The following is an 18,536-nucleotide window of genomic DNA, read 5'->3' as shown; positions in this document are numbered from 1 at the left end:
CATTGTATTCAGAAAAATAAGCTTTATCGTTGTGAACAATAATATCACAAATTTAAGCTTAATTTGTGATGTTATTGTTCAAGAACTGCGATAAGTTGTGTCAGCATAAACCAAGTCTGATACAAATGATACTTTTCCATAATTTCTTAGCCGGCCTACGGAATTACTTCTTTTTGCCTTCCTAACTGAGGAAAAGATATAAAATCAATCTAAAAATCATGGTAATATAGTAGCATAGGCAATAAGTAATAATAATAATTAAAACAAACTTTTTCAGTCTAAATTGAGGTAAAATTACATCATAAAAGTGGTAAAATCCAACCTTCCAAAATTACAGCACCAAAATTTACACATTTTTTTACTGTGTACACGATGTTTGGCAGGTCGTATGTTTGGCAGGTTAAGGATTCGGACCTGATTCCGTCCAATTTACAGTTTGATTTTAATGTGATGCTCACTTCCCATTAACCTTCCCTTGGTATTTAAAAAAAATTACACATAAGGTATTGGGGACCTTTTCGAACCCAAACTTTAAAAAATTCTCGAAAATCCAGTTTTTGACCGATTCCGGTTCTTTTATTCACAAATGAAAGCTTAGAACGTCCTCTTTCCGAAACCGACCTGGAAACCCGGATATGGTCACTGTGGCCACCGGGAATTGGCTACAAAAAGACCTTTTTGAGACCCCAACTTTGACGACCTGTATCTCTAGCAATTTTCAACTAATCAGGATTTACCTGTACTTGACCACAAATATTAATATCAGGGCCAGGTGACCTACCGGTTCCGGAAATCCGGAACATCCGAAAAGTTCATGTTTTACTGTTTTTCACGTATATGTGATACCAATACTCTCATGATAGTTAAAATTGATCCATAAAACTTACTAAAAACACAATACAAGATTGCCAGAACAACTCTGGAGTGTTAGTGGCCACTTCCGGGTAACCTGGATCCGGTTCCCGGGTACCCGATAAACGGCCAAGTTGATTTTTTTTTGTTGAAAACCCATCATGTTGCATATCAAACTTCATGAAATCGAAAGATATGTCCATCTTTGGTAATGCCGTTGTTCTCTGAGCCATCCTGGCCAAACTGGAATCGGTTATCGGTGGCCACTTGGGGACACTTCCGGAATAAGAGCTAAGCCCTATCATCCGACATATCAAACTTCATGAAATTGAAAGATATGTCAATCTACGGTCGTGCCGTTGTTCGCTGACCCATTCTGGCCAATCTGGAACCGGTTACAGGTGGACCCTAGGGGACACTTCCGGAATATGAGCTAAGCCCTATCATCCGAAAAGGACCCCAATACCTTTAAAGTAACTTTTGTTATGGACGTTATGGCAAATTTAATTTTCAAAAAGGCCGAAAAGTACCCCAATATCGTAGGAAGGTTAAGCTATTTATTGCTTGATGTGAGTTGAAAACGCTTTTCAGAAGCTGTAATCGAACGCCAAAGCGCTGTTATGCCAACATAAGGTGCGCGATGGAAATCCATGTCGCTCCACTACATATTGGCTCAGAGCAATTTTATGAGCACATGTATGTCATGATTTTTGTTCACAGGTATTTCTCGACCCTGGACGGATTTTGTCCGGATAGCAATAGGTCCAGTTTGGGATCCCATAAGTCTCTGTTGAAAATTTTGAATTATGATAAAATTTCTCACTAGTTCTGATAAAACACAATAATGACAGTTCAAAACAGGATGAAAATGGCGAATTGATTCGGTTGATAACGTAGGCATCGCGGATCTTTCAGTGCAATGCGTTTTGAAACGATTCTTTAAATTTACAATAGGAGATAAGATATTTGACCCTTTTGAAATTTTTTAAAATATTTTTTTTTTCGAAGAGATCGGCAAATCTAACAAGAGTTTAATTTTTTAACACTGAACATTATACCATTAGTTCTAGAGCAACACAAGAAAAGGGCGGATAAGCATTTTGACAGCTGAAACTATTTTGCCGATTCCGAGCCAACAGGTGACTTTTTCACAAAAATCTAAATGTAAAATAAAAGCTGGCCTTCTCAGCTACCGTTTAACTCTGTGGGGTTTTGTTAAATAGTTACCCGTTGGCTCGGAATTTGCAAAATAGTTCTAGTTGTCAAAATGCTTATGTGCCCTTTTAAAATGTTTCTCCAGAGTTGCTGAGATATTGGCGTTCTAAAATGAGGTGCTGTTTGGGTGAGACTTAAGGAGGCATTAGACTATGACAAACAAAAAACAACATTTTCTCGCATTTTGTTTACAGTTTGCCTGCATTTGTTTGCAGAAACGTCAGACTGCATACATTTTGCTTTGTTTGCGAGTTTGGCAAACTGTCAAACACGAAAGAGTGCGAGTTTGTTTGTTTGTAATAGTCTAATATTCCAACTCCAATTTTCAATGTTTCTTAGCCAATTTTATAGGCAATGTTCTGAAACTTGCGAAAAAACCATTTTTGGATATGGACACCCATGAAAACAACTTCCTTTAAACAGAAAAAACTGAAACTTTTTAGTTGAAATCAAATTTTAAGTGGCTATTTCTTGAAAACGGCGCACTTTATTAAAATTTCTGTGGAGCACTTTTCGATTGCAAATTTGATTTTACTACTGAAGTTGAAAAAAGAGGTTAAAAGCTGGATTTGTCATTTTTTTCTTAAAATTTAAAAATACAGTCGACTCTCTGGCTGTCGATCTTTTCGATATCAATAATTCTCCATCTATCGATGGATTCTTCAGTCCCTTCAAACTGCATACTTCGATTGGCTTTATTCCTCGATATTTTTACTTGCTTGAAGGATCTCTTCCTCGACGGTCCCTTGGATTCTGTTTGCTTTAAAAATCCCTTCCGGTTGTCAATAATTTCACTTTCTCATGGCTTGCATAGACATTTTTCTTGGCGAAACGAAGCTTTGAAGGGTGTTTGACATTAGTTTGTTTTTGTTTGATGGACGTTGCCGTGATTCTCTCCCATAGCTGGGTATCAAGAAAAAAGTATTTTCAATCGAGTCTTCATTTTGCATCGTTCTGTAAACTAATGATTCTTTTCCTCGACGGTCCCTTGGATATTGACAACCAGAGAGTCGACTGTATAACCAATTAAAAACAATATTTCAGGACGAGCAAAAAGTCCCTGCTATTTTCTGTTTTTAACATTGTGGATCAGACTTTTATAAACATTCAAAACTTAAGTTTAGTTTAGCATTTCCAATTCGAAATTTGGATTGTGAGTCCAACTACCAACCAGCGACTCTACTTAGACTGGGTTTTCACCCAGGAATACACGGACAATAAAAATATACCTTTCTTTGGTGATTAAGAAAATCTACAAAAAGCGAAACGTTTAGCTTCATCTATTTTCTTGAGAAAATGCCTAAAAATTGTGGGAGCTAATTTAAAATTTAAAACCAGACGCTCATCATAAGCCAATACTTTTAAAACTGGATTATGATCACGGTGGCAATGACGACCTTGATGATGCAGATGAAATCTTCGATTTCAACCAGTGTGACTATGCCATCCTGAACGAGAGAATATCCGCCGTGGACTGGGACACTCTGCTTGACACTTCCTCGGTAGATGAATCTACTGCAAACTTCTATGAAAGGCTCAATTCCATCCTACACGAAGTCGTTCCGAAGAAAATCCGTCGAATGAGCCACCGATACAAGCTGCCGTGGTGGAACGATGAACTACGAACGCTCAGAAACCGCTTACGCAAGGCAACATCTCGATACATGGAATCAAAGACAGCATGGGACAAGGTGACGGTGCAAAACATCGAGGACGAATACAACGCGCTGAACCAAGAAAGCTTTCGATCCTACATCAACAACACACAAAGGAGTCTAAAGAGCGATCCATCGAAGTTTTGGAGTTACGTGAACAGCCGGAAAAACGCCAATCGAACTCCAACAGACGTTTCGTACCGCGATTTGAACTCAACATCCCCAGCCATCGCCGCCAACTTCTTCGCTGATTTCTTCAAGTCGGTGCACAGTTCTGATGCAATTCCACCCCGCGACCACGAATTTGAATATGTACCAACTCACTATCTGCCGCTGCCGCTTCCGGTGCTCAACGACGAGGAAACTCTGAAGGCGCTTTCGGGAGTGGACGGAGCTAAAGGACCAGGTCGGATGGAATTCCACCGTCGCTGATCAAAGCCTGTGCTGATTCTCTCACCGTTCCAGTTAAGAGGATTTTCAACGATTCTCTTCGAAAAGGCGTTTATCCCGCGATGTGGAAAGTGGCGTCAATCACTCCGATTCATAAATCAGGAGCACCAAGAAAGTCGAGAACTACCGACCGATATCGATCCTGAACTGTCTTGCCAAGGTTCTGGAGAAGATTGTGTATGATAGGCTGTACGCGGTGGTGCGTCCGATCATTTCGGATGATCAGCACGGATTCATGCAGAAACGTTCAACAACAACCAACCTCCTAACATTTGTACACTCAACTGTAAATGCCCTTGAATCCGGTGAACAGGTTGACGCCATCTACATAGATTTCGAGAAAGCCTTCGACAAGGTACCTCACGCACTCACCGTTCGAAAGCTCCGCAAGCTCGGTCTTCCTGCTTGGATCACCAACTGGCTGCTTTCGTACCTGACGAATCGGAAAGCTTTTGTCAATCTTCGAATCGCCCGTTCCAGCACATTTGACATTCCTCTGGCGTCCCACAAGGCAGCCACCTCGGCCCACTCATTTTCATTCTTTTTGTGAACGAAATATGTGCGCTTACAAATTCTAACACATTGATGTACGCTGATGACCTGAAACTGTTCCGCTCGGTGAAGAACAACGTCGACTACTGCTCGCTACAGATGGACGTCAATGCGCTCCTGCACTGGTGCGAGTCAAATGGAATGAAGGTACACGTGAAGAAGTGCAAGGTTATCTCGTTCAGTCGTTCAAGGAACCCTCTGCGTTTTGACTACACGATGGGCGATGGGTGTCCTTTAGATCGTGTAAACTCTATCCGGGACCTAGGCGTGACCGTGGATCGTAAAATGAAGTTCAACGAACACATCGCTTTGATAACTGGAAAGGCTTTTGCGATGCTAGGCTTCCTGAAGCGCAACACCGCCCACTTCGACGACCCGTTTGCTTTGAAAGTGCTGTACGCGTCGCTGGTCAGGAGCGTCCTGGAGTATGCTGCGGTTGTTTGGGCACCGTACCACGTAACGCTGGCTGCGCGGATTGAACGAGTCCAACGTGCCTTCGTGAGGTTTGCCTTGCGCAAGCTGCCATGGAATAACCCGCTGATCCTGCCATCGTACGAAGGACGCTGCTTGCTGTTTAGGCTGCAGTCACTTGCCGAGCGTCGGACCCTGATGCAGCGTCTTTTCGTATTCGATCTGCTGCGCGGCAACATCGACTGCCACAGCATCCGCAACAACGTACGCTTCAATGAACCGGCTCGCCAAGGACTCAGAGGGAACGCCCCCTGCTGTGGATTCGAGACATATATTTGACTATGGTTATAATAACCCGCTAGATGTTTGTTTCCGTCAATTTAATGAAATCTGCTCTTGTTTTGATTATGTCGTGCCCAAAACTGTGTTTAAAACTAGAATAAGTTAATGTTAGTTTTTTAAGATTATACAGCCTGAGCATTTTAGATGGAGGCGGTGAAATAAATAAAAAAAAATAGGTCTAAAATAACATGAAAAAATAAACATTTCAGGTTTATTTTTAACTTTAATTTACCTACAATCTTCCATTTCCAGGCGGCTACGCCTTCGATCGCGACGACCCGGAGGGCAAGTTCTACTGCACCCAGCACTTCAAGCTCCCGTCCAAGACGGTCAAACCGGTGCCGAAGCGGTCGCTACCGCGCACTCCCCAACAGATCGCCGCTCAGTCCCCAATTGCAGCAGCATCAGCAGCTACAGCCGCCTCAGCCCAGCAACCGTCCACGCCGGACTCGAAGAGTTCCGGCATCAACTTCGACCTGCTGGATCGGGGTGAAACGCCCGAACGGATCGAGTTTGAGAACGCCGACGAGGCAATTTCGGACGGCGAGGCGGCGATGGAGGTGATTGACGAGAACGAGTGGACGGATCGGAACTTTGGCACCGAGTCGGACGAGTCCGACGAGGAGATGTCCAGCTCGGACGAGTCGGACTCGGACTCGGATTCGGACTACGAGGAAGCGGCCGGGTCGCCGTTGGGGGCGCAAACGCTTCAGCTGGCGTCGGAGTGGATCAGCGACAAGCGCTTCTCGAACATGGTGGACAGCGATGATGACTTCTATGGATACTCGAGTGAAGGTTTGTTAGCTTGAAGAGGGGGGTGTTTAAAAATAGACTTGAGATTTCACTTTCTCTGTTTTTCAGATGACGAAGCCGACTCGCAGACCGAGGGTGAAGAACTGGCTCGAGCTCGCGAGATGCGAATGCAGGAGGTCAAGCTCATGCCCCCGCCGACCCTGCCAACCGACACCGAGACCGAGGTGAGTCGTCAACTGGGCGATGTTAACCCCGTTGATACACTATTGCCACCCCACGTACATCTTCTTTTTCAATTGGTGACGGAGAATCTTTAATTTGTATCCTCTTTTTTTTCTTTCTCTTATCATTTACCAAACATTCTGTCTTCACCCCAAAAAACCACGCACAATTTTCAGGTTCCCCCTAAGTCGGTAGTTGAACCACCGACTACCGCCGTTCCTCAGTCTAACCTTAACGAACCTTGCACTAGTAGTAGCACCTTTGGTAACAACCCTCCGGCACCTCCGGTAGAATCCGCCGAGGAGAAGGCCATCCGCGAGAAAATGCTCCAGAAGCTTAGCGTTCGCGAACAGTGGTTGCACTCGTCGACCCCGTCGCCACCACCGCAGGGTCCTCCGACTTACGGAACCGCCGGTGCCAACACCACCCCCGTTGGCACTCCTCCTCCAAGCGAACCCCCAAAACCCAAAACCTCCTTCTTCGGTGGTCTCATGAACAGTCTCAGCACACTCATCAAGTCAGACAAACAGCAATCGCCGCCGAAACCGTTGCAGTCGCCACCCAAAGATTCACCCCCCGAGGTCACTCCGGTCGTAATTCCACCCTCGCCTTCCCCATCGATTCGCCGTCTTGCCCAATCTTCACCCAAACCTCCCCCGTCGCCGACTCCGTCCCTGCGCCGCCAGAACCAAAAACAACCGGAAGTTCCGGGTTCGCCAACCCCATCGCTAAAGAAGCACCGCAAGCACAAACCCGCGACTCCCTCTCCGACGCCGTCCACCGCCAGTCGCGTCTCCTCCTCCGGACATCCGGACGATATCGAGTTTGAGGAGGTGTTCAAGGAGGATCTTAAAGAGTGCAACAGCAGCGGTCGTAGCACTCCGCAGAAGCAGCTGAAGCGCCGTAGTCGACCCAAGGTTCGTGAGGAGGGCGAAGATGACTTCCTGGAGAAGATCAAGCAGGATCAGGCCGCGCTGGATCGGCGCATGAAGAAGGTCGACGCGCAGAAGTTTAAGAGTAACATGCAGTCGATCAAGTCCGCCGTTGAGGGTCCTCGTATCGTGGGCGTCAAGAGTGAGAAGGACGTGTCCAAGTTCTTCACCGGGGCTAAGGTTGAGGCGAAGCCGAAACAGCTTCCGAATAAGGACGTGTCCGCTTTGCAGGGTGTCAACCTTGCCAAGTACTTCCCTAATGCGAATCCGGCACCGACAACCAGTCCCAAAGCTAGCGCGACTCCGTCGTCTGTGTCCAGCGTTGAAGGCTCCCCCATGCTTACCCGCAAGAAGTCCAGCGAGGTCGATCTAATGAAGTACTTCGGTCCCAGCACGGCCAAGTCCTCCCCGTCAACACCGTCGTCCCTAGCATCGCCAGCAATCTCCCGCAAGAACAGCGTCGAGTCTCCAGTTACCGTGCAGAAGACTACCCCAAAACCCACCGTCAACCTCGCCCCCAAACCTCCAGTCGTTCCCCTTCCACCCAAGAAGAACATTCTGGCCTTCCAGCCGATCAAAAAGTCCTCCACGGAGTCCACGATCGCACCTGCGCCGCCGTCTCCAGGTCCAACTAAAAATGCTCTCGCCTTCCAACCCGTTGCCGGCGGCAAGACTCCTCCGTCCCCGAAAGCCGCACCCAAAGCAAGCAGCTCGCCTCCCAAAAAGACCCCCACAACTCGCAAATCTCCCGACGACGACAAACTCTTCGACGACCTGCTCAAAGACATCGACAAGTCTCCGCTCCCCGCCAAGAAACTAACCAAGACTTCACCCCCTACTAAAAAGAAGACTTCCGATGATCGCGTATCGCCAAAACCGGTCAAAAAGTCCAAACCTCCCACCCCCAAGCGATGCTCGCCCGATCTAGACGAGCAGCTCTTCGAAGACCTGCTCGGCGACGTGGACGACTCCGTCGTAGAAAACTTTGAAGAAATCGTAGGTCTCCCCAAGCCGAAGCAAAGCCCAAAACCTACCAAGAAGAAGCTATCCCCCAAGCAGTCCCCGAAGCCGGTGAAAAAGCCCACCGCTCCGGCGGTCCCCAAAATGACCGTCAAACGACCCCCCTTCAAGATCACCGTGCCCGTCAAGATGCAGGAAACGCTGGAGGAAATCTACCTGGCCAGTTTGTCCAAGCTGGACACGCGGTCCGCTTCCTCCACCAGCTTGAACACGATCGACACCCCGATCAAGAGCAACTCCGAGCACGACCTAGGTAAGGTGGACGAAGCGTTCGAAGCGTTGCTTCAGGAACCCACCGTCACGACGGTGACGGAACCCATTAAAAACCAGCCCTTTCAGGCCCCCCAGCGGAAGCGGACATCACCACCGAAGCAGGCTGGCGCCGAAAGCGGCGCGAAAGCTACTAGCGAAACGAGGACAGCGGAGAGGACCGTGGTGTCGCAGGTGGTGCCGATAGCGCCTGCGACGCCCAAGATCACGAAGAAGAACGTCGAAACGCCCCAATCCAAACTGTCTAACCAAACTGAATTAAAACAAGCCGCGGAATCGCCCAAACCGGCGCAGAAGTTCCCGTTGAAGTTGAAGCAAGCTGGTAGCGCTACTTCGTTGGATAAGGTCGCGACTGTTCCGAAGAAGGTCGACACGGGTTCGAAACCTGCCACACCCGTAGTGGCGAGGAAGGTCACTAGCTCTCCGGTTGACAAGGTTGCTATGTCGGAAACTGCCACACCGATCCTAACCAGAAAGAACGTCACCTCGGAACAGCTACCAACAGCGGGAACACCTGTTCTGACAAGGAAACCTACCAACTCGAATCTTCCAATGGCGGTTACCAACGGCGAAGTTGTACCAAAGTCAGCTCCAGCAAACAAGGTAGTCAAAGAACCGCCAACACCCGTTGCAAGCAGGAAGACCGACACAGCAACCAAGCCTTCTACTCCCATTGCGACTAAGAAGATCGTCTCGCCAGCTCCGGGATCAGCCACGATCGTTCTAGCCAAGAATAGTTCGGTATCCATTGAAGCAACTCCGATTGCGACAAAGACGATCGACAAGACGGAATCTGTCAAGCCCGTGTCGGCTTCGTCGACACCCGTTTTGACAAAGCATGATACAGCTAAGGAACCGCAGGAACCAGCAATCGTAGCACCCACATCTCCCACAGAGGATCCCAAGCTGGAAGAGAAGCCGAAGCAGCGCAAACTATCCTCCGACGAGGTCTGCTTCGAGGAGCTGCGCAAGAAGCACGAAGCCGCTTTCCGCGGCGAGCTGGAGCAAGCTGCAGCTCCCGTACAGGAACTGGTCGACAGCAAACCCGTTGACGTTCCGCGCACCCTTTCCGAGTTCCGCAGCTCGATCATCTGCAAGCCTGCCCCGCTGCGCTCCGCCCAGCAGGACGGTCCGGCTTCTCCGGTGAGCGACAAAATCAACGAACTTGTCGAGGAGATTATGCCGGGAGCGAACCTGGACGACATGATCGACGACGTGCCGGTGCCGGTCGAGCGCAAAAAGTCCTCCTTCGCGAAGATGTTCCACAAGCTGCAGCGCGCGAATACGATTGCCGCGATGGAGGCGTCCTCGCTGAAGCCACTGGCGGCGAAGCCGAACGACGAGGAGTACAAGATTGAGGTGATCCGCGAGACTCCGGCGAAGAAGGAGTCTCCGCAACCGGATCGCATGAAGATCAACCTGGAGCGAAGCGCGCAGATCAAGGAGCAATACGCGAAGCAGAAGGCACCGTCACCGCCGAAGGCTGCCAAGGTGATTCCTCCAACGGAGGTTGGAAGGACAGGTTCGTTCAAGATTCAGTCGGCGCTGCCCAAAGAAGAACCTGTTCAGAGACAAGAATCCGCCCCAGTGCCAGCGGAGAGAAGATCGCCCACAAAGAAGCAACTTCCGACGACTCCGAAATCTCTGGAAAGAACAGAATCTCTCAAGGTAACGGCTCCGATACCAATGGAAAGAAGGTCTCCGACAAAGAAGCAGCTTCCGATAGCTCAGATACCAGTGGAACGTACAGAGCCTCTCAAGATAAAGGTAGTTCCTGTTCAGAAGCAGGAATCCGCTCCAGTTCCAGCGGAGAGAAGATCACCGACAAAGAAACAGCTTCCAGCAACTCCAAAACCACTGGAACGAACAACTTCCTTAAAGGTAAACGCAGAATCCGCTCAAAAGCTTGAACCGGCACCTAAACCGATGGAAAGAAAATCTCCCAAGAAGCAACTCCCAACCTTGACAAAACCCCTGGAACGCACAACATCGCTACGAGTTACAGCGGAAGCTCCAAAACTTGAACGCAAACCGTTCCAGCTGCCAACCACGCCCAATGACATCGATCATCAGCTTAGTATCCTGAGCCGCGAGCCAGGAAGCTCCGCCAACAAACCGTTCGTCGTAGACTTTGACGATCTGCTGGACAGCGTGGAAACGACGGAAGTGGTGAGCTTTGACGATCTGCTCTCGTCGGATGATGAGAAGCCGGCTAAGACAATACCGAGAGTGGCTGAGCAGAAGCTGCCAGCTGAAAATATGGTAATGTCGGTTCAGACGGTTCCAAAGGTAACAGAGCAGACAAAGCCACTATCAGTACAGAAAATTGCTGTAACACCAGTTGTTCCGAAACTTTCTGAACAGAACAAGGTCGTGTCAGCGGAAAAGATTGCAACGGCTCCTATCAAGGTAACGGAGAAGAAGCTGGATGCTTCTGAGCTGATCAAACCAGTAGCTGTCCAGACTTCAAAGATCGAGCAGATCGCACCGAAGAATCCTCTCTCCGAGAAGGAGTTCACGCAGGCAGCTCAACAGCTGACGGACAAGTTCTTGAATGCCCAACCGAAGAAGATTCAGGAAACGCCAAGCGAACAGAAGGATTTGAAAGCAGAAGCGATGATGACGGTGCTGACGGAAGCTACGGACATCTCCGTCAAGGAAACCGATTTGTTCGACTCGCTGTGCGAGACACTCAACCAGGACAGTTTGATCAGCAAGTCTACGACATCGCTCAGCACGCTGCCGGACTTGGTGAGCATGACCCAGAAACCTACCATCGAGGAATCGAAGCCACTCAAGGTGCTCGACTTCACGGACAAGATCAAGCAGATCGCCAACCACGTGCCGCAGGAGATTCAAGTGTACACGCTGCACACGGAGGAGGACAAGCCGGCTCCGCAGCCTTCCACAAGTGGAGTTACGAACAACTATGCCCACATCCTGAAGGACATCACGTCCGGTATAGTTGGTTCCAATCTGGACATGTCGGTAACGTACGAGCCGCCTCCGGCGATCGACCGCAAGCCCAAGTCCGACTTTACCACGTACAAGCAGATGCTGCAGGAGAAGTCGCACGAATCGCCGGAACCGCCGTCCCAGCAGCCCCAACGACCGCTTCGAAAGCCGAAGCCGATCGAGCGCAGCGTCTCGCCGATCGTGGCTAGGCCGTTCGACAACTCGATCTGCGTGAATCCGCGCAGGGCTCGCAAGTCCCCTAGCATTGAGAACATTGCGATCGAGCAGGTATTTGTCAAGCAGGATGACAAGGTGATCGATACGTTCTACGTGGTACCGGAGCAGTCAAGGCAGCTGAAGCGTCGCTCCAAATCGTACGATCGACTGGAGGTGCCGAGCAGCTCGAAGGCCAGTGCCAGACAGGCGAAGCATTCGCTGGATGAGCTGCGGGATTATGGATTTGATATTGAGCCACCGTCGACGGTGAAGCACCTGGTGAATCCGCGGCTGCGTCACTTGGACTTTGAGGGCTCTGACGAAGAGCTGTCGAGCTTTAGGGAACCGAAGCGGTTTGAACGTGTTAGGAAGTGCAACTCGACGACGGATACGTCCAAGTTGGACGTGGAAGCGACAAGGGTTGACATCGATCGGGAATCGCCGATCCCGCGCAGTACGGACTTTTCCAAGTGGGAAGCGATCCTCGATCGTGGAGTTCCGTACTATAAGGAGCAGAAGCATCAGAAGAAGGAGGACGTTAAGACGTTGGAGCGTAAGCTGGAAGATTTGAAGGTAGAACGGAAGCCGCGCAAGCGGTTCCCTGCCAAAACGACGATCCCGAAGGATTACGATCCGCAGGAGTACGTTCCGAGGATCAACAGAAGATTCGAGGAACCGGATTCGGATCTACCCAAGTGGTACGATCCAGACGAGTACGTTCCGAAGGCACAACGTGGCAATCCAATGTACGAGACGGAAGTTCCGGTGTCAAGATCGCACCGTGCCTACGACATGGAGGTTCCTACAAGCAGACCACAGCGAGTTTCCGCTCACGAGATGGAGATGCCTGTAAGCAGACCACAACGGACTTCAGCTCACGAGATGGAGGTTCCGATCAGTCGCGTTGGTGGCCGTTACTATCACGAACCAATGCATCTGGAAGACTACCCGGTGTCGCACACCCTTCCGCGATCGAAGACCGCGACTCACATCCCTTACAGCTCGGTTTCGTCTCGATCGCACGATCTACCCTCAAGGGAGATCACCAAGACCCAATACTCACGTCGTGCAAATGTGGACAACAGCGCGATCGTTTCGCGCAGTCAACGCCTTCACGAGAAAGCCAACAAGTACATCCGCTCGCAAATCTCCAAGAACGACCCGAACCCCTACATCCGTGAGCTCGCAGACACTGACGACGAGGACTTCCACCTGCCAGTTCCCTCCTCAACCGCGCACAGAACCCCGATCACGACCTCCAGCTCGTACCATCACCCCATGACATCGTACGGGTCGTCCGGCTCGGCCGCGATGAGCCGTATCACCACAAAAGCCATCACCCAGCCGTCCCGGATGACCCATTACGCCCGGAAGGACGCTCCGTCCTCTGCCGGCGCGTCCTCCTATCGCCGCGGGGGTGAATCTTCGAACCGTCGCGATAACTGCGCCATTTCTTAAAACGTTCACACTCAGCTCAGCCATCTCCCCACCACATCAACCTTTCGACGAACTCATGAACTTCAAAATTACGAACATCCCACTGAGACCCACAAAACTGTACATAAAAACGTAGATCTTGTTTGCACCCACGCTCCCTTCGAACCTCTACACACACCTCCCCCCTGACTCCTGGATTTTGGGTACGATTTAACGAGAAGGAACTTACAAGTCAAGATCAAGTGAAAGAGAGGTAAACAGATCTGCTAGCGTGTTTCGGTGTGATTTTGATGTGTTTTTTTCTGCGCTACTGATAACTGATACTTTAAAACATCGCCGCCGCCATATTGGAGTCGCAGATCGTCGTGGTCAGCGCATGTGGAAATGCGATATGAACACTACAATCGCTCTGTGGCGAATTAACCCGTTGAAGTTCGGGGCTGTGAATCTAGTTAGCTAGAAACACCTTTGAAATTTCTTTAAAAATATATTTACATTACTTAGCAGGCCAGGCCTACTGCGTAAAGTCAACCGCAAAGGTAATCATGGTGATTATTGCACTCGATCGTAATATTTCGATTGTAACTCGCGATCCCGATTTCTCGATGGTAAAATCTAGATCTACCACCGAAATTGATTTTGAATTTTTCCAATTCTTTAAGTTTTTTTAATATTTCTTTTTTATTTTTAAAAATAAAAAAATTAAAACTGAAAAAAATTAAAATTATAAAAAAATACAAAATATAAACAAATTTTTAGAATTTCTAAATTTTGGAAAAATTAATAAGGCCGATGCAAATATTTTTCAAAGTTTTTTTTCAATAAATGTAAGATTTGACCAGGGTTGCGAATGAGCGAGCGCTCACGGAAGGCTTGCTCGCTCCAGCTGGAGCGTGAGTTTTTATCAGGTAGCTCGTGCTCGCTCACGCTCACCGGAGCGTTTTGCGCTCACGTGAGCTGGTGAGCCAAAGTAGGTAGTTGTTTTTTCCTGTTGAAGCATCTGCCTGTTTGAAACGAAGTTTCTAGAACTATCTCAGCACAGGCAGCAAAAACAAACAAGAAATTGGTCGAACAAACAAAAGTAGGCAATGAAATGGATATGATCAGCGAACCGAAATTTACGTTCTATTTAAAATCTAGACATTTTCCGAACAAGGAACAAAAAACTAATTTCATTATGTAAACATTCATTGGCGTAAAGAGATGCACTGTTTGTTCACAAATCAAATCCATATTGGACCATATTGTTTTGTTGTTATGCACAAAAATATTGACAATTTATGTATATTTTATTTATTTTTAAATAATCTTTTAAACAGTTACAATCATCCTTGTTCAAAAAATCATATTTAACTTGTAATTGAATATTTTCAGAGGTTTGGTTGCGAAAGTGTTGAATGAAATCCACTTGTTGGAAGAAGAGCCAACCTTTTCGTGGTGAAAAATATTGACAATTTATTTGATTTGAGTCAAAAGGGTTATTTCAACCCTTAGGAATTTTGAGGCATATATTTAAAATATAACTGTTTCAAAAATGTTACCCTATTTTCTAAAATGTTTGCCAAATAAAGACTAACCTTATAAAAATGATTAGCCGTTTCTAATCACTGAATCACTGAAAGAATTAATAAACGGAATAGTTTTTTTTAATGGTAGCTCATTCTGACCCGCAATCTGGAAATGTAGTCAAAACACTGATTAGGTACATAAAAACAGTTTAATGTTATATTTTAATCAAACAAGCATTTAACCTTGAATCGAGCTTACCGAAGCATAAATCCTCTTGAATCAATTCATTGTTTTGTATGTTTTTCTAAGGTTTACAGGCCCTTTTATTTAGGCGTCTATATCCGCCCCTCTCTGCTACAATAAGGCCTTTGAATTTAAAATATTTATACATTCGACTGTGTGTCTAAAAAATATTTGACCCTTGCGAATCCAACCTTTTATTTAAAAACATGACTGATGAAATTAAGCTATTCCAATTCATATATCATAAAATTTGTTCACAAAGTCATATTTCCACAGCCCTACTGCACCTGACGCAAAAAATCCATCTAGAATTGAAAAAAAATTCTCAAAAACGTTAAATGATTAGCGACACATCCAAAATGAGCGCTCCGTGAGCGAAATATGAGCGCGAGCGCGAGCGTGGAGCAAACGTGAGCTGAAAAAATCGGAGTAAACGTGAGCGCGGGCAAACGTGAGCTAGCTCGCGCAGCGCTCCTCCTCACGAATGAGCGAAAAGTGAGCGCTCACGAGCGCGTGAGCGCGTGAGGAACGCAACACTGGATTTGACGACAACATAAAAATTGCGAAAATAACATTTTGCGATAATAAACATCAAAAATTTGCAAAAATTCAAAAGATTTTTAAATCAACCCAAACATGCTGAAAATGATTGTAGGATTCTAGGAGCATACATTTTAAATTGATTTCAGCTGATTACACTTCAATTTCCATTGAAATTTTGAAGTTTCTTGAAAAAAAAAATATATTTTTTTTGTCCCATGATTTTCGGACCAACTTTGAAGAGGGGGGGGGGGGGCAAAACTTTTAAATAAAATTTGTACCAAGTAAAAAAATATCAACATATTTAAAATTTCTGAAATTTACAATTTCTATCTTCTTTTAGTTTTCCAGATTTTTTTTTAATTTTAAATTTTTAAGCCAAGATTTTTTTTTAAGTTTTGATTTTTTGGATTATTTTTTAAATTTCGAATTTATTTAAATATTAAGATTTTTTTAAATTTTTAAAAATGTTGATATTATAAGATATTTTTGATTTTTTTTAAATATTGGAAAATATATAAATTAATTTCCAAACTTCCAAAAATTTCAAATTTTCAAACATATCAAGCAGTTTAAAATTTTTTTAACTAAATAAATCTAAATATAAAAAAAAACAAAAATCAAACAATAATAAAAAAATATTTTTTTATTTTTTTTTATTTCAAAATTTTTAAAATTTATAAGAATTTAAAAATTTTAAATTTATTTTTTATTTAAATTACAGAAATTTAAAAAAAACCACTGAATTTTTATTCTTTTTAATTTGTGAATTTGAGGAATTTTCGGAATTAAAAATATAAATCTCTTAAATACAGTCTATTTTTTTTTTAATTTTTATAATTATAAAAATTGTTAAAATGTTTGTTTTTTCAATTCTTTTAATTTTTTTTTTTTGAAAATTTTTAAATATGATTTATTTTGACTTGTTTATTTTTTTTTAATTTGAAAAATAAAATTTGATATTTTTTAAAATTGTTTATTTTTTAATTTTGGAAAAAAAAAACAAAAAAAAACCAAAATTCTAAAAAAAATCTTTTTTTTATTAAAATAAAAAAATCTAAAGATTTAAAATATTTCGAAAACCAAGTAATAATAAACAAAAAAAAATATATTTAATTCCTAAAATTATAAAAATTTCAAAGATTTTCAAAAAATTTAAAAAATTTCTCAAAATTACAAGCATTTCACAAAACTTTTGAATCTTTATTGTTTTAAATTTGTGAAATTTTTGAGAATTTTAGTAATTTTTGAAATGTAAAAAATAAACTTCTGAAATAAAGTCGATCTATTTATTATTATTTTTTTATTTTTTAAATTAAAATTTGTAATTGTTTTTGAAATTTTAATTTTTTTAAATTCTTAGAAAATTTTGAAATTTTTGTTTTTTTTTTTTAATTTTGAATTTTTTTTAATATGCTTTATTTAGAATTGTTTATTTAATTTTATTTTATTTTATTTTAATCTGAAAAAAATATATTTTTGAAATTTTGATTTTTTTGAATTTTGGAAATTAAAAATTAATTTCCAATCTTCAAGCTTGTCAAAAATTTTAAAACAAATTGAACCTTTCTATTAAATTCTATTTTTATTCCATAAATTTAATAATTAATTAATTTAAGATTTATTTAGTTTTTTGTCAAATTTGTTAATTTGCATTTTTTTAAATTTTTCTATTATTGTGATCGAATACAATAATCACCACGAATTCTTTGAAACTTGTTAGCATTCTTTCTCATCGGAATCAACATGAAACTTGACAACCTGATTCACAGCCTTTTCTTGAATTCTCGTCATTAACCAGCAACAAACAGTCGAAAATTACGTTGATATTGACAGTTTTTCAAAAAGCTCATCAGGACTTTTCTTTGTATAGTTGTGAACCATTCGCTCTGCACGTCGCTGTACAAAACCACGAAATTTCATGAAAACAACACTTTACAAATCAATCAACTACTAAACAAACAAAACAAAACTTCTTTCGATTAAATCGTACCCGAAGGCTTACTTCTCGCTGCGCACTAGTTTAACGTTGACGACGCCGTCACTAATCCCGTCCAAGCTGGCTCTACCACCTAAGCGTTCTTGCTTCCTAACCTCAAACCTGCTCTTTCTGGAAATTAACTTCCCCCCTCAAGCAATTGTTTTGTGTTGTTGTTCTTCAGTTTTGATCTGTTTTTTTTTTTTTCGTTGTTGAAACTCAGAACACCTGTCGTGAAGCAGCTTGTAGTAACACGTCTTCCGCCTATTTTTTTTTTTCAGGGCGGTTCCGACTCGGACTCCAACTCGGAGGAGGTCAACTCGGCGACGGAGATCTCGACGGACTCGGAGTTCGACCAGGAGCCGAGCCACCACCGGCTGCCGCCGCGCATCTTCATCGACGATACGCACCTGCGACGACCGGCTAAAGTACAGGTAGGTTCAAACGAATTTGAAATTTGAAGCAGGTATTAGATTATAACAACCAAATTGCACTTGTTCATGTTTGACAATTGGGTCCTAAAATGAAGTTTAAATTTGTGATATTATTGCTCATAACGATAAAGCTTATTTTTCTGAGTACAATGACCCTTTGAACGAGCACAAAGGATTTCAAATGGATTTTAAGTTGAATTTATTGAATTAAAAAAAAAAATAACTTCATGGTCCTTCTTGACAGAAATGGTCCTACTGACAGCTCGTTCCAAGGAGACCATAGTTTATCAATCGAAAAAAATGTTGTCCTGTCAATATTTTTTTTTTGCATTAAAATAAAAAAAATATTAGAAATGGTTTTTAATCGTGTTTTCTACCGTTGTACATAAAAATTGACATAGGGTTTTAGTACCCAATTGGTCAAACTCACAAACTTGTTTGCGGCAAACTCAAGGACGCATTAGACTACGACAAACAAACAAACAAACTTGTTGACTCTCTGTTTGTTTGCCTGCATTTGTGTGCAGAAACGTCAGCCTGCATATATTTA

General features: G+C 44.2%; 1 protein-coding gene across 1 annotated transcript in view; it reads left to right on the top strand.

The window, feature by feature from the left end:
• Nucleotides 1-18,536, top strand: part of LOC6046383 (F-actin-monooxygenase Mical) — a 152,310-nt gene that overhangs the window by 109,781 nt on the left and 23,993 nt on the right. Inside the window, 4 exon segments of the mRNA XM_038265855.1 lie at nucleotides 5,730-6,272; nucleotides 6,339-6,454; nucleotides 6,629-13,297; nucleotides 17,834-17,986. Coding sequence (XP_038121783.1) covers nucleotides 5,730-6,272; nucleotides 6,339-6,454; nucleotides 6,629-13,297; nucleotides 17,834-17,986 — 7,481 coding nt within the window.

This window comes from Culex quinquefasciatus, chromosome 1 (genome assembly GCF_015732765.1).
Source record: "Culex quinquefasciatus strain JHB chromosome 1, VPISU_Cqui_1.0_pri_paternal, whole genome shotgun sequence".
NCBI lineage: Eukaryota > Metazoa > Arthropoda > Insecta > Diptera > Culicidae > Culex > Culex quinquefasciatus.
Note: the sequence above shows the minus strand (reverse complement) of the source record. Positions and strands in the feature narration are given on the sequence as shown.